The 21,567-nt window shown below is 56.7% G+C and overlaps 1 protein-coding gene across 3 annotated transcripts in view; it reads right to left on the reverse strand.

Moving 5' to 3' along the window:
- The window catches only part of ANK1 (ankyrin 1), a 98,002-nt gene that overhangs the window by 30,671 nt on the left and 45,764 nt on the right, over window positions 1–21,567 (reverse strand). For all 3 annotated transcript variants that reach the window (XM_060085844.1, XM_060085842.1, XM_060085843.1), the window contains exons 17-35: window positions 19,855–20,052; window positions 17,389–17,487; window positions 15,466–15,564; window positions 15,148–15,246; window positions 14,044–14,136; window positions 13,503–13,575; window positions 11,774–11,870; window positions 10,276–10,354; window positions 8,189–8,286; window positions 7,884–8,108; window positions 6,769–6,923; window positions 6,247–6,458; window positions 5,550–5,754; window positions 5,141–5,237; window positions 4,698–4,929; window positions 2,959–3,084; window positions 2,713–2,832; window positions 1,593–1,671; window positions 1,284–1,358 (exon numbers count right to left, since the gene is read on the reverse strand). In XM_060085844.1, coding sequence (XP_059941827.1) covers window positions 1,284–1,358; window positions 1,593–1,671; window positions 2,713–2,832; window positions 2,959–3,084; window positions 4,698–4,929; window positions 5,141–5,237; window positions 5,550–5,754; window positions 6,247–6,458; window positions 6,769–6,923; window positions 7,884–8,108; window positions 8,189–8,286; window positions 10,276–10,354; window positions 11,774–11,870; window positions 13,503–13,575; window positions 14,044–14,136; window positions 15,148–15,246; window positions 15,466–15,564; window positions 17,389–17,487; window positions 19,855–20,052 — 2,461 coding nt within the window. The remainder of the gene's footprint in view (window positions 1–1,283; window positions 1,359–1,592; window positions 1,672–2,712; window positions 2,833–2,958; window positions 3,085–4,697; window positions 4,930–5,140; window positions 5,238–5,549; window positions 5,755–6,246; window positions 6,459–6,768; window positions 6,924–7,883; window positions 8,109–8,188; window positions 8,287–10,275; window positions 10,355–11,773; window positions 11,871–13,502; window positions 13,576–14,043; window positions 14,137–15,147; window positions 15,247–15,465; window positions 15,565–17,388; window positions 17,488–19,854; window positions 20,053–21,567) is intronic.

Below are 21,567 nucleotides of genomic sequence, written 5' to 3' on the forward strand. Positions count from 1 at the left end.
CCACAGCGGGAGAGGGACGGACCCACTGACTCCCTCGGTGCTGTGGGTGCTGCACTGCGTGCCACTGCCTTTCCCGGGAGAAGCAGTTATAATGGAAATGCATTACTGTGTTTACGTTTCTTCCCGGAAAGGCGTTATTCACATTTAAAATGAAAACACAGTTTCCCATCTAAATGCAAGGCAATAACACAGAATGCTAGCTCTTCCCCTCCCGTGATTTTTATTGTTATTTCTCGCAGGTGCTTTAGATGAGAGAACAGCATTGGAGTCTCATTTCAAGGATGAGGAAGACCAGAGGGGAAAGTGATGGTGAGAATCAGCATATGCATGTACCCCCTCCACACACACACACACCACACACACACACACCACATACCACACGCATCACATACGCACACCCACACACAAGCCACACACACATACACACCACACACACACGTCTCTCACACACACCACATACAAACCACACACACAAACATACGCAAAACCAAGAAGCAGCAGCACATGTGCTTTTTTGGCTTAAAGAAGGAACAGTCTCTGAACTTCTGTTGTGAGCTCCGTCACGCCGCCTTCCAAGAAGTTACTGCTGAGGTTCCTGAGCTTGTCTGAAGCCCTCTCTGCAGGTGGCTGAGTGAGGGGGGTCTGTTCATACAAACTCACAGGAAAGTGGGGATTAAGTCACAGGGCCTGCGCCTGAGTAAGACGCAGCCTGAGCTGTCACTGCTTCAGCTGAGTCACGTCTCCCCTCATGGTGGACGGGACTTGTGTACGACTTCAGCTACGGCCAGAGATGACAAATGACAAACGTCCAGACTTAGCCTTCCTCCCTCCCTTCCCTCAGCAATGCCAGCCTGTAGGCACGGCGACGTGTACGGTGCAGGGAGCGGTGGGCAGGCAGCCGGGACGCACAGGTTTTGTTTGCTTGTGTGTGTGTTCTTGGTTTGCTGGCTTTTCAGGGCTCTGTCACTAACTCACTGCACAACTAAAGTCACCCCAGCTAGCTAGAGCTCAGCCTCCCCATCTGTAAAATGGGCAGCCTGCATCCATTCTAAGGTCTCCTGTAATGTCCGAAGTTGAGTTTCTAAAAAGGAAAACCAGAGAGAAGTCGGGGAGGGAGGGAGCCCCCTCTATTGGTAAACCATGGCGACAATCCCAGATCAGGTGCACACCGGTGCTGGGAAGAGGGTTAGAAACGCCTTCGTCAGCTGCCCTTTAGCGGAGAGGCGGCGTAGAGGTAGGTGTAGACAGGCAAAGCGCTCTTCTGCCCCGACGGCCCCACTCACCGGCCCAGCTGAGGCCCAGGTGCTCTGATATAATAGCCATCTTCATGTCAGCCCGGTCTGCGCCGCTGAGGACACCTGGGGGAAGCATCGCGTTCCATTTAGTACCTTGGCGGGACGCAGAACCGACAGGCGTGGGCGAGGGACCTCAGAGGGCGCTCAGGGCACGCTCCGTGTCCACCCGATTGGTGGCTGAGCCTGGGAGGGTCCGTGGAGACCCCAGCCAGGGGCTGACCCGGTGGTGTCAGCTTGGAGCTCCCTCACCGCCCCCGGGAAGGGAGTGAGCACCGAGAGGCACAGAGAGGTTGGTACCCAGTGTGGACTCGCTGAGGATGCTGTATCTCAGGGCCAGCGGCGTCAGGGTCCTCCTCCGGTCATCGGCTCCACTGCCCTGCCGGAGAGAGACCAGGAGAGGGCGCTGTGGGTGCAGGCGGGGAGGACGCCCGGCCTGGCAGACGATGGGCGGCCGCACTGCCTGGAACCTCGACACCCGGGGTAGAGGTGTGGGCGGGGTGTGGGTGGGGTGGGGGTGGGGGGCGGCGAGAGGGAGTCTCACGTACTTTATTGTTATTGTTATTACGAATAAGCTCACACGTCCCTTATCACGTGCCAGGCCCCGCCTGATGGACACAACCCCCTATGAGGTAGGTACTATCATTCCTCCCATCTCACCGGGGAGGGGGACACTGAGACCCAGAGGGCGGACTAACCCGCCCAAGGTAACTCAGCCAGTAAGTGGGTGGAGCTGGAGTTTGAATTTTAAAAGAAGTTTTTCTCTTTGGATTCCTTTCTGCTCAAAAGACCGGTTTTTGATGCCCAAGCCTTCGCACGCTGTGGCAAAGCACCGGGATGCTTGTTCAAGGCTGTGGGAAACCCGCCTGTGAAAGAGACGTCGGTTCTCCCTAGTCCCCAGACAGAAAGGAGAAAATGAGCCTCGGATGTCTGGATGTGACCTTGTTTGTCTAGTCTGGCATGAGAGGCTGATGATGAAAATGACAGGACGACACCCACAAAAGAGACCCCCTCCTCCGGTGCAGCGGAGACTAGCTGCTCCCAGGCACCAGCGATGCTTGGTGCTCACACCTCTGCTGAGCTCAGAGCCCTGGGCGAGCGCAGGGCTGAGACACCAGGCTTCCCTTCTCTGAGGGCCTGGGCAAGACAAGCAAGTAGAGGAAAAAGAGGCTCCAAGAAAGCCCTGACGTGGCTGGGACACCTTGTGCCACCGGCCACCTGGTTGTCAGGCCTCACCTTCCAACGTCCTGGAAGGGGCGACCTGGGGAGCTCGGGGCCTCAGTGTGAACACGCGTGTCGCCCTCACACCCTGACATTTGTTCCCGAGCTTTGCAGGAAGGGCTGGGCTGCAGCCCGTGTGGGGGGAGAACCCAGGGCCTTTCTCCACCTGTTGGGCTGAGAGTCCCGGCAGGGCGCTCACCTTGGTGCAGGGTGGCATGGTGATGTTTAGGTGGCAGAGGATGTGCTGCGTGTCCTCGTACTTCATCGCCTTGCGCAGGAATGACAAGGACCCTGCTGGCTCTCGACTGCTGTCCCTCACCTAGACCCCGTCACACAAAAGGGAGAGTCAGGGGCCGCCCCACGGGCCACCAGCCCAGCCGGCTCAGAGCTCTCCGCCTCCCGGACTTGTAGACCCGGGCGAGGGGTGGGCGAGAGGAGGCCGCACCTTGACAGGAATGGCCAACCGGCTCTCCCGGAAAGACTGGAAGAGGAAACTCCGCTGCTGGGCAGCCTTCTTGATGGGCACCAGGTTCCCAGAGAGCTCTGCGAAGAGGGGCATTCCTTCCAAAACCTGCAGGAAAGGGAAAGCGAATGCAGCTGGTCAGGAGCAATGCCCAGATGCCCGGTCCCGCCTGTCAGCTCCCGTCTCTGCTTCCCCACGACCCCCCAGGGGCCGTGCTCTGGGAGGCCCCACCGAGTGTTTCCGAAAGGTTATGGTGGATGCTTCCTTACTTCAGAGGATTTTATAATAAGCAGGAATCTTCATGTATCCCTGCGTGGTGGATCAGCATTGCTATCAGAGTACTCTAGAACTCCATTAGGAAATCATAATATGGCTTCCAAAAAACAGGTATCTCTTTTAACACCATCCAACCATGTTTACTTTATATGAGTGCTGGAAGGACCATGCTGTGGTTTAATCTCACCCATAATGTAAGGATCCCTACTGTGTATATAATTCTTTCAACTGAGAAGTTGTTGTGAACCCATTTGACAGTGGAGGAAACTGAGGCCCAAGGAGACTGGTTAGTGCCCAAAACAGCATTAGAGGCAGGTCCCAGCCCTGTGCTCCTTCTTCTGGGCCCTCAGAGCCCCCAGAAGGCTCAGCACAGCCTCTGAGGCCAGATCTTCAGGAAGGTCCTGCTTTGTCACACATCTTAACCTGAGTGAGGCCCCTGGGGTGGGTAACAGGTTCAAACCTAGTCCCCGTTCTTTCCTGCTCCCCCATCGGCCCAGCCTCTCCCCTGCTTCCTCATCTGGCTGCTGCCAGACCGCCGGCGTGGCAGGGGAAGCGGGCTCTGCGGTCGGACTCCTGGGACAAATCCTTTCTCTGCCATTTACTCAGCTGTGTGACCCTGGGCAAGTTGTTTAACCTCCCTCAGTCTCGGTTTCCTCATCTGTAAACGGCGGATAACAAAAGGACACACAGTTATGAGAATCAGGGGAGATGACGCCCCTCAAGCACTGTTTGCTTTTGGGCCACACGGTGCGGCACGCGGGATCTTAGTTACCTGACCAGGGATTGAACCCGTGCCCCCCGCAGTGGACGCGTGGAGTCTTAACCAGGGGACGGCCAGGGAAGTCCCACTCGAGCACTTTTTTTTTTTTTTTTTTTTTTTTTTGCGTTACGCGGGCCTCTCACTGCTGTGGCCTCTCCCGTTGCGGAGCACAGGCTCTGGACGCGCAGGCTCAACGGCCATGGCTCACGGGCCCAGCCGCTCCGCGGCATGTGGGATCTTCCCAGACCAGGGCACGAACCCGTGTCCCCTGCATTGGCAGGCGGACTCTCAACCGCTGCGCCACCAGGGAAGCCCCCACTCGAGCACTTTTAAAAGTACCTGGGGTGTGAGAACTTTAATACATGTCAGCTCCTAGCACCGCACATCACCGGGCTGACAGCCTGCTCTCTCCTTGACCCACATGGTGTCCCTCAGCTCTGGGGAAGCTTCCCGCTGACGCTTCTTAAAGGGGCACGCCCCAGGAGCCCCTCTGCAGAGGCCAACCTCCTGACAGCCCTGGGTCCCAAAGGCGCCGGCTGCCTGCAAGGCGGGAGCCCAGGAGAGCCAGGCCCTACCTCTGTGTCCCTGCTCCGGGCCGCGAGGCGGGAGCCCAAGGGGGCCAGGCCCTACGTCTATGTCCCTGCTCCGGGCCGCAAGGCGGGAGCCCAAGGGGGCCAGGCCCTACCTCTATGTCCCTGCTCCGGGCCACCTCCACGAAGTTCTCGTGCTGCTCCAGCGTCTTGTCCACCTTGTCATCCGTCGTCATGCAGTAGCAGCGCAGTCGCCCTTCTCGGGGGTCGTTCATCTTGGCGAAAATGACAAACTTGGCCATGTAGGGCACCGCGGTGAGCTCCTTGTACAGCAGGGTGGCAAAGTTCACAGCTTCAGCCGTCCGAGGGCAGTCCGACAGCCAGAACCTGAAAAGAGGGCAGCCGTGAGCCTGTCCCTAAATGCCTGAGGGGGAGCGTCTCCCCCATCCAACGGCCTGTAAGCCAAGCGGTGGCCTCTCGGACAGCCCCGGTGGTGGGGTGGGCAGGTGACGGCCTAAGCATGGCCACCCGTGGGGACAGCGCTGCCCTCTCATGCAGGGCCCCGGGGACCCCTGGGGCCGGGCAGGCGGGGTGTCACCTGGCAGAGACGTTGGTGGTGAAGGTGGCGCACTCGTTGGCGTACATGAGCTTGGTGGTCCCCGTGATGTCTTCCCACTGGGCCTGGTCTGTCCCTCCTGTGACAGTAGACAGGGCTTGGGGGACCGTCTCCAGAGGCCACCGCGGGACGTGCACACCTGGCTGTGGCCCCGAGAGCACACCTGCCCCTCCGCCCCTCCCCTCGGAGCAGCCCTCCTCTGGGGTCAGAGGGCTCTTCGGGGACAAGGCGGCTGTACTGGGACGCAGCAGCTCAGCCCTCCGAGGAGCCCGTCACTCCCGAGCTCCGTGTCCTCCCGTCTCCCCAGGTGTCGGTGGAAGGAGCTGCTGCCCAGCAGGCGGGGCGGGGCGGGGCGGGGGCGGGGGCGGGGCGGGGCGGGGACGCCGCTCACCAATGACGCTGCAGAGCAGCCGCAGGCTGGTGGTGTCTCCCTCCCCGCTGTCCCGCGGGTTATCCGTCCAGGAGGGAGGCAGTGGGATCCGAAGCCCGATGGGTCGGTGGAACTTGCGGCGCCTCGGCTCCACGGTGACAATGGGGCTGAACGTGGCCTGGTTGCCCAGGAGTTTGGTGACCAGCTCGTCGGGCACAGGCTGGGCCTGCAACGTGCCCAGGGGGTACACTCAGCCCCGGAGCAGCAGAGGGGCTCATGGACAGAGGAAGAGAGCGGCTGTCCAGGCAGGTGCAAAGGTTCCCAGGGCGGGGGGCGGGGGTGGGCCGTCCTGCTGACGGCCAGCCCGGCTCTCCTCTCTGAGCCCCCGTCCCCATTTCCTTGCTGCTCCCCACTCCCGGGGGCCTTGCTCAGCATCAGGCACCTCTCCAGGAAGCCAAGTGGCTTCCCCTCACGCTAAGCCTGTGGTGTAACACGTTATCTAGGGTTTTCTGCAACTCACCGGAGCGTCTGCCCTATCCCACACACCCAACTTTCTTCTGAGCTTTAAGGTCAGGGCTCTAATGGGACTTTTCAGGCCCTGGGCCAACGGGTGGAGGTGTCCAGGGGAGGAGGGTCATCCCTGAGCGCGCTGACGCCTTCCATCCCAGAACCCGGTCCAGGTGATGGGGCCCCGGCAGGTAAGGAGGGGCTGTGTCACCTGCAGGGCCAGCTTCACTTTCTTGGTGACAGCATTTTCTGGGAAGGTGGCCTGCACCAGGGGGACGAGCCTGCTTTCCAGGGAGCCCCCCTCGGGGCCGATGGTCTCAGAGTCCTGGTAGAGCCGTGACAGGATCACGAAGTACAAGGGGAAGTCGGTGGTAACGATGCGGCACACCCTCTTCTTCTCCAGCTCCTCCAGGCTCCCCAGCTCTGCAACCACAGGCCCGTGCCCGCCCGTCACCACGGTGGCTTCCCAGGGCCCCTGGTCCCCACTCTGGCACCCGCTCCCCAGACCGCGGCAGGGGCAGGAGGCTGGGCCACCTGGAAGGAGAAAGGTCCTGGCCCAGGGGGTCCTGCACAGGAGACCAGGCTGCAGGGGCCCGGGTGCCAGAGCTGGGCCGTGTCTAGCCTCTCAGGGGGCCCCACACTCCGGGAGGCCCCGACAGCCCACCCCGAAGTGCAACCCCAAGCCCCGTCCTCCAGGAGGAGGGCCGTGCTCCGGGTCCCTGGGCGCGCACACCTTCGTCCATCCCGTTGAGGATCTGGTCCAGGTAGCTTTCTCCGTAGCGGTTCTTGTGCTCCTTCCACACGGAGCCGTTTTCACTCCGCAGCACCACGAGCTCGCGGTCCCCACGGCCTTGGGAGGCGAAGTGGGGGACCTCCACGATGACAGGGCTGGGGGGACAGGGGACAGTGGAGAGGGGCCCGGATGCAGGTGTGCGTGCCGTGTGGGCGGCAGCCACGGGCTCAGTAGGGAAGAGCAGCTGGGTCCTGCCTAGAAAGAGTCTGTCCCGTCTGCAGCCTGGTCCTCACAGACGGACAGACCTGCCTCAGGCTCCAGAGACACCCCCCCAACCAGGACCCTCTCGCTACCCACCAGGCCCCAACCTCAGTTCACAGGGGGCTCTCCTGCCATGGCCACACGGCCGAGGCTCAGCAGAATAAAGCTGCCCTTGGACCTGACCCCGAGAGCCCACCTGACGTCCTAGACAGGGGACCCAACCCCTCTGAGCCTCAGCTTCCTCCTCTGGCAATGTGTGAAAGGACATTTCCTTGGGAGGACGGCTTTGAGGACTACATTTGAAGGGGAAGTCAACGTGAAAGCGTTTGACAGCTGCTTTACAATCGGTGGATGAAAGCTTGGAAGCGGGAACAGGCCGTGCACGGAGAGGGGAGGGCAGGGCCTCCTGGGCAAGACCTGTTCCAACATAGAGCCCGTGGCGCCTGAGGGATGCAGAGCTCCAAGGAGAAGCCCTTTTGCTGCGGGAAAGGTGAGGAGTGAGCCTCTGAAACCACCAGTCTTGTCCTTGGGGGCCATGCTGCAGGGCCGCCTTCTAGGAAGACCGTTTCAGAGCTTAAATAATCAGACCCTGGGGCCCCCGAAAGTGGCTATCTTCATCCCCCCTCTAGTGTCACACAGGCGCTGAGGGCGTTAAGCTCCCCGTGGGGAACAGACTCCTACGTGTAACTACAACAGCCGTGGAAGTAACACAGGGACTCCTGGTTCTGACCGGTCAGGACACAGAGAGCACGGGTGTGGGCTGCAGACTCGCCTCCCATCTGCCCGGGCTGGGCTGGGGCTGGGTGGTCGCGGCGCGGCAGGGACAGGTCGGGGGCGTGGGAGTGACCTCTCACCTCAGGAACTGGACTCCCGTGGGGCCCAGGGCGATGACCCTGCTGGCCAGGCCCTCCTCCTCGGCCAGCGGGGGCGGCGTGGGCAGCTTCTGGGGCTTCACCAGGCGGCAGGTGATGCGAGTGGGTGCTGCGCACGTCCGGGGCGGGACCACCACCCTCAGGCCGTTGTGCCTGCTGCCCCGCATGGAGCCGCCGCGGGCGTCCACCATGAAGCTCACCAGGAACCTAGGGCACAGCGGGTCCGTGTTGGCTTCTCCTGGGTGGGCGACCAGGGCCAGAGTGCCAGCCCCTCCCAGGCCACTCACCCTGTGTGCACAGGGCTGGCCACCGGGCTGATGTTGTCTGAGGTCTCTGTGGCCGGGCTGCTGGGGATCAGTGAGTCTTCATCATACTCCTTAGATGCCTGCAGAGGGGAGAAAGGCCAGCTGTCCTATCACCCCCGGGCCACGGCTGATGGTCTCGGCCAAGGTCAGGGAGGCTCAGCCATGAACCCAGGGGCCCAGCGTAGGAGGTGCTCCCCACTCCCTACCGACCCGTTGGGACAGACCTCACCCGGAGTCTACAAGGAAGCACGGGCTTCCTCGTACCGACACGGACGGTCTCTCCTTGGCTCAGGACCCTGGGCCAGAGCTTTGGACGATGGAGCGAGTCCCCCCTCCCGTCCGGCCTTGGTCTCAGCTCCTGCACCACGTGCGCTCCCGACCTGCCCGCGTCCTCCAGTTCCTCCCCACCGCTCCGGCCCTGACGCGACCCCTCTGCTCTGCACAGCTCGGTTTCACACTAGAGCGGGCGTTGCTTCCCCACACCATTGCCTATGAGCTCCTCGGCTCTGGACGAGCCACGTGTCCTGGGGCATCGAGGGGCACGAGGGAAACAGACCCTCGTCCCGGGGGCTTCCCTCTCCCTCATCTGCAAATGGGACAGCCCCTTCCTCGCAGGGATGTTGTGACTTGGGGACCACAGGGCTGCCTCGCCCCAGGCCTCATACGTGGCGAGGCCTCACGAAGCCAGCAGGTCTCCTCCGGGTTTCTTCTCAACTCTACCCTCGCTCTCGCCTCCCCGTCGGTCCAGACACCCACGTCCCTCTCCTTCGCTGGACGCCCCTGTTCATTTCTCGCCTCTCGCCTCCTGTGCGAAGCCTTCCCCTTGACTCTGATCTGGAAGGGCTCCCGCCACGCAGCTGGGCCCTGCGGGAGTCACCCTCCCTGCGTTCTGAGCCCCTCCCCAGCTGGACCGTCTCCTCCCACATCCTCCCACCCCACACGGGGCACAGCGGGACGCCAGGAGACTTGGGTTCATGACTTAGGCAAGGACTCAGAGGGCACGGTTGGCCAGGGAACAGCAAGACCCGGGTCCGCCTGGACCTTCTCACTGCCGTCTTGGGCGGCCCCCGGGGAACGTGCCGCAGGAGCCCCAGGGCCACGTTTGACCGGGTCTCCCAAATGCCACCCGGGGCGTGACATCAGCGTCACACCACTATGATGCGCCCGAGGGTGGAACGGTGGATTGGACGGCTTCACAGCCGCCTCCGCCTGGCGCCACTTCGGGGTCGAGGGGACACGCGTGCCTTCAGTGGCAGGGGAAGAGACCAGCCTCGGCTGGAAAACGGACAAGGCCGGCTCGGCGATCGGGCCTCAGGGTGGCCAGTCCCAACCTTCAAATACCACACTGCTTCCTTTGTACCTTAGAAGACCCCTTTGCCCAGGTGAAAAATGGCCAAATGGCCTAAAATTAAGCCAAGAGGAACTACATTGTTTTACACCATCCCACCGATCTGGGAGACAAATTCAGGTGGCATCCAGGGAAGCCACGAAATAGGGTATTGTAATGAGTAACAGCCCACGCTGGGAACAGCTCTCCTTGACATCCTCTTTGCATCTGTATTGGTATTTTAAGCTCCCGGTAATCCCTTGAGGAAGGTGAGGCAGAAACTGTCCCCTTTTTTTATGGATGTGAAAGAAAAAAAGTTCAGAGTTTCCAGAGTCGCCCGCAGCTTCACAGAACTGCAGATGCAGCATCAGGCTCCCTCTCTGGCGCCGGGACCCTTGGCCCCAACAGGTGCATAAGGCATGCGCTCAGGGGCTGTGGCCCCGAGAACACGGGCTTTGGAGCCAAAACTTCTGGAGCCAGTTCTCAGCCCCACTGAGACCGGCGTGAGGGTGTCCCACACGCCCTTGGGCTCTCGGAGACCCAGATCATCAATAGCTAGGATAAGAGCACTGACGGCACAAGTGCTACCAAGAACACGTGGAAGCTGGCATCTGCAGGGCTTGGTAAATGCTGCCAGCTTTCAGCTATGAGCTCCTATGGTCCTGCAGGTCATCTCAAAACAATCACTGTCCAGGGGACCTGCTCACTGCCAAGGGGAGGTAAGAGAAAGGATGCTTCTTACCGGTTCTGGCTCTTCAGATCTGATCACCACTGTCTCAGGTGTGACACAAGGAATCCGAGGGATGGCTGGGGATTCCACCCTGTGTGCCGGGAACATTGGGACATCAAGGGATGATCCTATGAGTAGCCCCCATCTTCCACGGAAGGCCTTAGTGAAACACTTCTGCACCCCCAGGATCACCTATCCGATCCGACCGCTCGCCACCACCTGAGCCCCACTGGCACATGTGGTACATCCTGGCCTTCACAAACCCACCAGCCTCCTCCCTCTGCCTCCATGCCTGTCCCCAGAGCCCGACTGTCCTGAGTGAAGGACCTGCATCCTCCAGGAAGCCGTCCTGCGTGCACCACCCCCGTTCTGCAGCCTTTGACCCCTTGGTGAGGGAACCCCCGCTCTGACCGTTACATCTTATTCTGCATCACCATCTGTCCACTGGGTGTGTGTGTGTGTGTGTGTGTGTGTGTGTGTGTGTTTTGCGGTACACGGGCCTCTCACTGTTGTGGCCCCTCCCGTTGCGGAGCGCAGGCTCCAGGCGCGCAGGCTCAGCGGCCATGGCTCACGGGCCCAGCCGCTCCGCGGCATGTGGGATCTTCCCGGACCGGGGCACGAACCCGTGTCCCCTCCATCGGCAGGCGGACTCTCAACCACTGCGCCACCAGGGAAGCCCCTGGGTGTATGTTTTGATTCTACCAATACATCTGTAGTTTCTCAGATGTTTCATGTTTCTTTCTAAATGAAGTTCCGTAAATACTAATCATAGTTTTCCTTCTCCTTGGTCCATTGCCCTATTTTGTATAAGCCCTGGGACCAAACTGGCCCTCGTCTGTCTTTTCAGAAAATACTGAGGGCTCAGTGTTTCTAGAAAGTTGTCACTTTTAGATTCATTCACAAAGTCCCCATGTGTGGCGATGCACCCACATCGCAATAGCTCACAGCATCTCAGGGAGGAATGAGAAACACAGGCAGACACAAACCCTCCGTGGGTCTTTCCTAATGGACAGGCTGACGGAGGGACGTGGCCGGCCTCTGAGGCCAGCTTGGCAAAAGTTCCTTTCTTTTTTTTATTATTTAAATTCTTTTAATTGAATGAAAGCTTTTTAAAATTCTGTAGTGCTTTGCAATTTTCAAAAGTTTCACACATGTGATTTCATATAATCCCATAATGACCACCCCCCCTTTTTTGGCAATGGTTTCTAATGGCAATCTCCCTTGGTGGATTTTTTCTGGTGAGAAGCTGAGTGTGTGAGAGGGGGAGGGGGATGGAGACTAAGCGGGGAGAGGAGGAATGGTGTGGGGCAGGGACCCCTGAGAGGGTGGCTTGCAGTAGGAGAGACCTCTGCCCCCGCCTGGCACCCCTGGTGCAGGGCTAGCTTATCCTAAGGTGCTGGACCAGCGCTCTCTCCGGGCCCGGCCTTCCTGGAACCTTCCCGCTCTGGAATCCTCCTACTCTGAGTCCCCGGGGTGGACCTTGACCTGCCCCGGCATGAGCATTTCTTACACTTGGTCCAGCTTTGGCACAAAATCCAGCAGCTCTTTCTCTTCATCTATATCCCTGGACTCCTGCTTCTCAGCCTTGAAGCCAACAAGTTCTTCTCCTGAAATCACACAAGTTTAAGTGAGTGACAGGACGGAGATTCCCTCTTTCTTTTTCAAAAGAAAAGAGGGAATCTGCTGCTCCTCCTCTCAACGCTCGCCCCCGAGGAGTGGGGGAGGGTCTCAGATGCTCCAGGAGGACCATAGCAATGTCTCCGACCATCCCTGACCCTGTTCCTCCAGCCCTGGTACCTGGAGCAGGGCAGCCATCCCCTAATATGTTAGTCTGCCCCAGGCTTTGGAGAAGAAAACAGTTCCATCAAAAAAAAGAACTTTTTTTTTGACTGACAAGTTCCACTTCAAAACAGCCCTTGTGGCGTGTGCAGTGACACCAAAGAAAGAGGTGCTTCTGTTCTTTTCCACACCACACGCGACAGAAGAATAAACGACCGTGGAACCAAACCCATCTATTTTGAGAGGCTCTAGGAACTTCAATAACCATGGCGGCTGAACCCTCATTATCTCCTAAGCGCATCACCAAGAGGTTCAAAGTCTGTCTGCAAACCAGACCGCCTCTTTGTCTCTCTCGCCTCCTTGAACTGGAGTTGGAGCCCTGGACCTTGCAGGGTCCTTTACTGCCCCTCAGCAGTGTGTGTCCTGGCGTTGTGATCTGGAGCCGACAGGATGGAATCACAGCAGCTCATGCAGTTATGATCACAGACACAGTGGCATGGGCACAGACACAGACATGGACAGGTTGGAGCCGCCCGCCAGGGCACGGATTTTACGGATGGAAATTTCCTGTTTTAGTCAAGCTCTGATTGTTATGAAAACCAGGGATGGATTAGTGAGATCTTGGATTGCTTAGAGTGAAATGCACTTGTGAGAATGGACCACAGGGAACAGAAAGTGTTTCATACCCATTATAGTTATATGAGCAGTTCCTGGAAAGCAAAGAAGAGCCAAGTTTAAGGATGGATAGGATTGAAGTCAGTTAAATTAAGAGGCATATCATCAAAGGGGATACAGGAGAGCTTTCATCACCTAGTTGACAAAACTACATGACCCCTGGGTTACCGATATGCAAGGGGCCAGATAGAAATCTGATCCAGCCCCACCCTTTTTTTTTTTATCATGATCTTTCTCTTCCAAGTTAAGTGGGAAGACAGGCTTGCCTGGGGCAGGAAAAATGCCACACTTACCCTTGGCCACAAAAGTTGAAACTATAGTCATTTCATAATGACTGACTGTCAACCCAGCGCGTGGTCAGAAGAGCAGCTTATGAAAAGCAGTTCTTCCAGATTTTAAAAGAAACAGCTTTGTTCAAAGCACAAGGAACGCACCAAGTGGAATTCTATGACAGTTCCTTACAGCTCTGAGAGTTGACTGAGTTGAATCACAGTCCTTGTATGATATAGGCAGACGCACATGTATTTGTGAAACTTTGTGGGATTTTATATTTTAGTCCCTGCGATGTAGACTTCCTTCTTCTAAAACCACATTAAAGGGGTCTTTTGGATAACGGACAGCATCTTTAGAGCGTGGTACTGTCCAGCTCCGACTAGGACGGCAGAGGTGGGCATGCTGTGAGGTGCCCCGGGGCGGCAGCAGGGGCCCCCCCCAGAGTGTTCAGAGCCCCGAGCACCCCTTTCAGCCTGACGTGACCCGGACGCGGTGTTGATCCCAGCCTGTACCTTCATCTTCAGAGACGTCCAGGATCTCATCCACCGTCTCGGGGAAGCTCATCCGGTGCTTGTCGCTGACCAACTAAAACGAGAAAAAGCAAAGACCTCAACCCAAACACAGCAGTGGGCCCTTTCACCCATTCAGCAGTTACCTGGTTATGAGTGTGGAGACAGGAAGGATATGGCAAAGGATGTTTGTGCCAAATGAAGAAAATGACAGATAAGAGGGTCTCTGGGGTCTGGCAGGAACCGCGGAGGGATGAACGGAACCCCAGCTTCCCGGCGCCTGGTCCCTGCCCCCAGTCCCACCCAGGGCTGCCCGCTCCGGTCTGGTGGCGGCCGCTACTCCTCCGGCCGCTAGGTGGCAGTAAAGACCCGCCTGATGAAGGAGGAGCCCCGCCCCTCGCACCCGCCTCCAATTCTTTCGGCTCCGAGCTTCCCGCGGGAATCCTAGGACCCTTAGGCTCCCTTTCCTGGGGTACTCCAAGGGGCGCCCTGCGGCCAGGCTGTGTGTGTCTGGGGTAGGGGTGCAGGGGAGGAGCAGACGTACCGCGACACTGGTTTCATCGGTGACAACCTTGAGCACGTCTGTTACAGAAATGTAGCCCAAGCGCCTGGCTATGGCCAGAGGTGTGGTTCCATTCTGGGGAGAACAGCAGAGGGAGGGCGAGGTCAGACCGGGCTCACGCCCCAACGGTTCATACCCAGAGCAAGACCCCTGCACACGCGTGGGCCCAGATGTGTGTCGCCGCCGCCCGCAGCGATGCTGCAGGGCGGGAGGAGGCCACGGTATTTGCATCTGCAGCCCTGGGTGCGCGAGCCTTGAACAGGAGCAGGGGAGATCTTACCACCAAAGTCAAGCGTGGCCCAGAGGAGAGCCAGCGGGAAGGTCAGGGTCAGGGAGGGCACCAGATGCAGTTGTAGGAACAGGAGGGCACAGGGTAGTACTGCCCACGGCTCCCAAGGCCGGGTCTTTGGGTGTCAGTTACTGAGCATTCAAATAGTTAAAGTAATCCACATACTTCAGTGAACTCTTTTCAGGCCAATCAGAAATCACAAGTCACCAGAAACAGGGGAGGGGTCTATTTCTACTCTGATTTTAAAAGGCAGAGCTAAGTGACACTAAACGGATACTGAGGCTTTCTTTTCTTCTAAGTTCTCTGGTCCCAGGGTGTGCCCCGCTCCGATTCAGCCCCATTCACAGTTATGGTTTCAGCAACCACACCTACAATCAAAGGCCTGCACGCTTGCTGAGCTGGAAGGGGCCGCGGAGATAACCTAGTAAAGCTGACAATCGTGTCATCTAGAGCAGGAAGTTCACCCTGAACAGTGACCACGGACATGGCTGAAGACCCCGAGGCCCCCAAACATCACACACCACTCAAGACATTTGGCTTTGTTCACTCCCACAGATTTCAGAAAGGGTTTTGACAATATTTAAACAAAAATAAAAAGGGGGGAGGGGAAACAGTGCTACCAGGATAACCTTCTGTCTTCCAGAAGGAGGAACTAATCCCAACAGCCCACGCCCTGGGGAGCCTGTCCAGGCCCCAGACGCACAGGAGGATGACCCGAGCTTCCCTGGTGAAGGGATAGCGCGTGGGGCCGCCCGTGAGAGCAGGTCTCTGAAATCAGGAACCAGGCGGGTACTTACCGCGCTGACCTCGTTTGGGGAAGCACCATTTTTGAGAAGCAGTGTCACGACGTCTGTATGGCCTTGTTGAGCTGCCTGGTGCAGGGGACTGTATCCGAGCTGTAAAGCAGGCAGACGTTTGGCCGGATGAGCTAGCTACGAGAGAAAGCACTGCCCACCGGCCACAGAGCGTGTGCGTCTTCTGTGTGCAACATAGAAAGGCACTTTCCCCATTTCCTCCTCCAGCGTCAAAGCTGAAAGTTGTGGTGGAGCCCCAAGTGTGCCCGGAGTGGCCCTGGCTGCATCTGAATCTGGCACTGCTCTCAGGCATCCCAGTACCTTAGTCTTGGCATTGACGTCTGCCTGGTGCTGTAGCAGGAACTTCACCAGCTTGATATTCCCATAATGGCTGGCCACGTGGAGTGGAGTGTAACCCATCTGGAAAGCAAGAGAGAGGAGAGAGGGTGACCAGCAAGGCTTCAGGGGACACCACGAGCCGTTCTGAGCTGGATGGGAATGAAAGTCTCACGACAACGGTGACCGAAAGAGAAGATGGACGAGGAGGCCCTTTGCAAGGTCGGCAGTGGGATACCAGGGGCCTGGGAGGGACAGGGCTCAGTGTCAGTCAAGTGCAGTGTGAGAGGACTAGGAGAGACCCAAGCGGAGAGGTTAAGTAGGTGACTGGAAACCTGACACTGAGCCCCGGGGAAGAGGGCAAGGCGAGGAGGCACCTGAGGGGAGTTGAAAGTCTTGGAGGTGAGAGAGGTCCCCCAGGATAAGTGTGGAGAGAAAAAACTGGGGCCCACGGACAGAGGCAGTACTTATAGGGAGCTCAGAAAAGAGGGCGGGGAGGGAGCAGCGAAGAGGAGGGAGGAAAGCCAGGAGAGGCCCGTGTTACAGAAGCCAAAAGGGGTCACCCCCAGAAGGAGGGAACCACCAGCGGACCCTGGGACGGCAGCCGACTCAGATGAAGACAGACAGCGGCGCAGAGATCACTGCCGACCCAGATAAGACCTGCCTTGCACACTTATTTCCACCAGAAAGGTGAAATCCCACTGAAAAACTCCCCAAAAGGCTGTCTAGGTCACAGAGTTATACCATAATGGAATTGATAGGAACCGGCCATGGCTTGAAATCAGTGGCTTTGGGCATTTGTTCATTTGAGTTTTGTCTGCAGAGCAGGTAACTGTCAAGAAAGCCATTCTGCTGAATATTTTAATGCTCCCTCCAAACGCCAACAAGCCAAGGCTCTCTGGGCTCCTAAGTGTCCCTGGAGAGCCCGGTCCCAGAGACGACCTGGACCCAGACCCTGCAGGCTGGACCTGGAGTGATGGGGTGGCTTTGGGACCCCCAAGTTCTAACCCACAACATAGGATCTCTCAGGGCAGGACCCCAAAAGACTAAACCAGGCCCACAAGAGAAGCCTCAAAGATCCAGGACACTCTTGGGTAAAGCAGGTTCCTTTTGAAGCTATAGGCAGTTGGGGATAAAATATGTCTCTGGATTTTTCTCAGGGAGGCTTCAATGTCACACTGCTGACCGATGTGCCTGAGGAGCGCTGGAGGGGGCTGGAGCTACAGGGGTGTCACTTTGTCCCTTCCTTTTAATACAGTTGCCTTTTGGTGAAAAGGAACAAAATGCCACTTCTTCCAGGAAGCCTCTTCCTTCCACCAAATGGAAACACCCTCTCCTCCCTCTGTGCCCCGTGGGTTCACGAGAACCCCCCCTGCACCGCTTATCACACCGGCTGTCCCTGCCTGTCTCTAATGTCATCTGCACGTGCCTTGAGGCAGACTGCACTGTGTGCTGGGCACTGGGTCATCCCCCACCCCCCACCCCCACCCCACCCCCACACCCAGAGCTCCCTGCACACACAGAGGCTCAAAGAATGCTGGCCTGCTTTTAGCCAAATGCCGGAGTAGAAGGGACGGAATTTTCCAGTGCATCCTGGGAAGCCTGACATTTTGACACCTTGCTCATGTAAGACAGGGCTTGGATTCATGATTACACGTTCCTTTCACTACAGAGGATCAAAGGTCTAGCCAACTTTTTAGACTCCCCACTGGAAAGGGAGCCCATTGGCCTGGGGTCCTCAAACTCCACTGCCGCCCCTAGGAAGTGGCAGACAGGAATGGGCCACTGCGTCCTCGGGGTATCAAATATCCTCAGATGGGCCAGGGAGGGAGGCCGGAGTGGGTAGGCCTGTGGGTGCAGGGGGAAGAGGGGAGTCCCCGTGCACAGAGCGCCGGCTGCTGGCCTTACCCGGGTGGTGGCGTCCACCGTGACACCGTGTTTGATCAGCACATCTGCCACTGGAACGTGACCTTCTTGTGCGACCAGATGAAGGGGAGTGAGTCCACTCTGGAAAGGAAAAGCAGTTCATCAGCTTGGAGCCAGGAAAGAACTCCAGGCGACACTGAAAGAGCACTGAGGTTTGGGAGTCGAACTTGGCTTTGCACGCTCCAACCGGTTGTTTGACCTTAGGCAAGCTCTTCTAGGCCATCCCCCCCATCCTTAACTAAAATATGAGGTGCTTAGACTGAATCAGAGGTCAGCAACAGTTTCTGTTAAGGGCCAGATGGTCAATATTTTAGGCTTGTGTCTCTCTTGCAACTACCCAGCTCCGCCAGTTATAGTGAGAAAGCAGCTATGCCAACACATAAATGAATGGGCATGACTGGGTTCCAATAAAACTTTATTTGCACAAACAAGTGGTGGGCCGGATTTGGACCCCAGGCCATAGTTTGCTGATCTCTGAACTAGATGAACTTTATGATCCTTTCCAGTGGTAACATTTCCTATTTCCATGACTCGAGATGAGCTGCAAAGCCTTGGTTTGCTTATCGAGAAAATCGGGATTATAACTGACGAATCTCAAGGGCAAAGGAAGGCTCATTTGAGAAAACAGACGAATATGCATTGTAAACCGCGACGTGACATTTAAATGCAGCCTGTGATCAGCACTTCCCAGCCAGTAAACAGGGTGGAGGATCCTGCTGGGACGAAAAACCCCAGATTCTTGGAGTTTTCATCACAGCTTTCTCATGAGGATGGTGATGCTCCAGCGATCTTGACTGACATGTGCGCATTCAGGCAAAAATGCCAGGAAGGGCTTCCCTCCCCCGGAGCCCGCTCAGTACGCCCTACTAACCGTGGGGCAAACAGGGCTGCAGCTCCTTGTCATCGGAGCCAGTGGGCAGGCCCTGCCCCCTCTCCAGAGACTCCACTCGCCCTCCCCTGCTGTCTGCACTTCCCCCCAGGCTGACGGGAGGCCCAGTGGTGGTCCTCCCCAGCTGAACCCTGCGCAGGCAGGTGGGGCTGCCCACATAAGAACAGGTCCTGGGTCGGTCACAAGCGTCCGGGTGCCTTGCCTGATCCACAGTAACCTGACTGGTGAGTGTGGATGTGGATGAGTGGGGATGTCTCAGGGCAGGGCATCCCCGTCCTCCTCCTGGCTCACTTAAATGGCACCAGCGAGAAACCAAGAGTCCTGTCCAACATAATGGTCCTGCCCTAACAGTTCCCTCCTGGGGGTCACCTGTCCAAAGCTGTCCAGATAGAGCCAATGGATCCACACGCTTTTAAGAAATCTTAAGTTACCCTCAAAATGCTTGCCTTTCTGAAACTGTATTACGTTCATTTATCGTCTAAAGAAAGGACTCTTCATATCGTATGATTCCATTTGTATGAAATGTCCAGAACGGGCAAATTCATAGTGACAGAGAGTAGGTTAGTTGCCAGGGGATGGGAGCTTGAGGGAAACGGGATGTGGCTGCTAATGGGTCTGAGGCTTCCTTTGGGGGTGATAGAAAGGTTGTACAGTTAGACGGTGGTGGTGTTCGTCCAATTCTGCAAATATACCAAAGAAACCACCGAATAGTACAGTTCAAAAGAGCGAATTTTATGGTACATGAATTATATTTAAATAAAATTGTTGTTTAACAGAAGAAGTGACTCTTAGTCTTTCTTGGGTCATGTGTTCTTTTGAGAAGCTGATGAAAACCATGAGGATGTCACCCGGGAAATGGCTCCCATGCCCATCCTCCCACGTGCCAGGTACACCATATAGAGGGTTTCCTGCTCACACATCAACAGTCCCTGGACTGAGACTCCATTTAAGGGACAGGTTGGCACTGAAAACAATATCTTCCTCACAGAAAAAGAATATTTAGTCCCAGCTTACTTAGTACATTCCTGAATGTAGACACTGGCCTATATTTGGGAAAGCATGCAGTGGATTTCAATAGTGATCTTTTTGTAGATTCTTGAGTCAACCTCTTTAGAAAGGACCAGCCAAAGCTTTGGCATCAGGTAGGCTTGGGGTCCTGCAATCTTGGAATAAGCAACCTTTCTGAACCTGTTTATTCATTTACAAAACTGAGATAAAACTTACACGCGGGGACTTCCCTGGTGGTCCAGTGGTTAGGAATCTGCCTTCCAGTGCAGGGGACGCGGGTTTGATCCCTGGTCGGGGAACTAAGATCCCACGTGCCACGGGGCAACTAAAGCCCGGGAGCCGCAACTACTGAGCCCATGCGCCACAACTAGAGAGAAGCCCGCACGCTGCAATGAAGAACACACACACACGCACGCGCGCACGTGTGCATGCGCATCACCTGATTCAGAACCCGGGCACACAGCAGGTGCTCGATCCTGAGATGCAGTGTGTCGTCAGCTGACCCCCCAATGTGATTGAGTCTATAGGGATACCTGCAGACGCGTGTTTACCTTGTTGCCCAGGTTGCCGTTGGCCTGTTTGGAGAGCAGGAGAGCCACCATGTCCGCGTGACCCTCCTGGGCCGCCAGGTGGAGGGGGGTCACGCCTTGCACGGACTCTGCGTTCGCCGAGCCCCCGTACTGCAGCAGGTTGCGGGCCACCTCCATCTGGTTCTGCTTGGCAGCGATGTGCAGAGGGGTGTAGCCGTTCTGAAAGAGAAGGGGCCACCAGAGCCTGGTTACAGGAGTGCTGAGTTGACAAGCTTAGCGCATGCCTTATGTTTTAGATCCTCTGAGGAGGGGCCAGGAGGCCTGGTTCAGGGCTGGTGTCACCCGGGAGGGCCACTTCAGTAAACAAACCAACCAACTGAGTCCACTTGGTTTGGAGAGGCTCCCAGAGCCAGCAAATGCCCTGCCCATTCTCTCCATCTATCTTCTGCGCACAAGGTGCTGTGTCCCCAACAGATGCTAGGATTCAACCAGGCAGGCCTATAGAACACCCAGCAAGCTAGGCACACAAGTAAATGAAAGGCTTCCATGCCCTCTTTCCTGCAGTAAGAAACATGCCCCCCAAAGACAGTTCATAGATGAAAAGGAACAGAGACCTTCTCTCCTCGTGATGTTGGGCCAAGAGCTCCCCCTGGGCCTGGTGGCTTCAGGCAGGTGGCGTTAAGAGTACATGTCCCCAGCAAGGGACCTGGGGGTGTGGAGTCAGTCCTTGGTCCACTTTAACCGGCCATGTGACTAGGGGCAAGATCGTCAACTAGACTTCCTTTTGTATTTTTTAAGCCATTGTAAGAGGATAGTAACATCTACCTTGTTCTTAAAGTTGGTGAATGGATCAAATATGATAATATATGTGAAGGTGCTTTCCAAAATTGAGATATAAAATTAATAAACCTTTGTATGGTTTTGCAGTGCCCTGGTTCACAAATCTGTGAAGTCCGTTATGAGATGAGGAGATTGGTCCCACAGTAAATCAGCTACATCACTGTGTACTCTCTATTCAGCTGGCTTTCCTTTCCCCTTTGTCTTGGGAGGAAGACTTTCTCAATGAAGGAAGCAGTGCGTGGGAGCAAACTCCGTACCCCACTGCAGGCAGCCTACTTTGATCATCACTGTTGGAAACCACTTCCACCTACATTATCCTTTTTAAGCTTCACTGCAACCCACGTACAGCAAGTAAGACAGGCATTTTTATTACTACCCTGCTTTGTGGATAAAGAAGCCAGTTCTCGGACAGGCTAAATGCCTTTTCTAGTGTCACATAGTAAGTGAAACAACAGAGAACCCGAGTCTGGTCTTGTGACTCCAGATTCCAGGTTCTTTCAACTGGAGCAAGATTCCACTTGGAATCTCCGTAAAATGCAGATTCTGACTCAGATGGTATAGGGAGGCCCTGGACTCTGCATTTCCAACAAGCGTCTGGGTAAGGCTGATGTTGTCGGCCACAAAGCATTCAGGGCTAAGGGGGATGCCAGGCCTGAGGACCCCTGAGCAGGACCCAGGAGTTTCCAAGCACACGCCCACCCAGTCCCAGAGCAGATGGCAGAAGGCATATGGTCTCCTGCCACGGCCAGCATCCTCCTGGCCATCCCACAGAACTGAATCTCCTTTGCCAGCCACTGCCTTATTGTGGAAACCAACATTTCTGATTCTGCCAGGATCCACTGATCAGGGAAAAGAAACAGAAAAAAAGGGGCTGACCAATACAGTAAAATCCCA

The sequence above is a fragment of the Mesoplodon densirostris genome, chromosome 20 (genome assembly GCF_025265405.1).
Source record: "Mesoplodon densirostris isolate mMesDen1 chromosome 20, mMesDen1 primary haplotype, whole genome shotgun sequence".
Taxonomy (NCBI): Eukaryota; Metazoa; Chordata; class Mammalia; order Artiodactyla; family Ziphiidae; genus Mesoplodon; species Mesoplodon densirostris.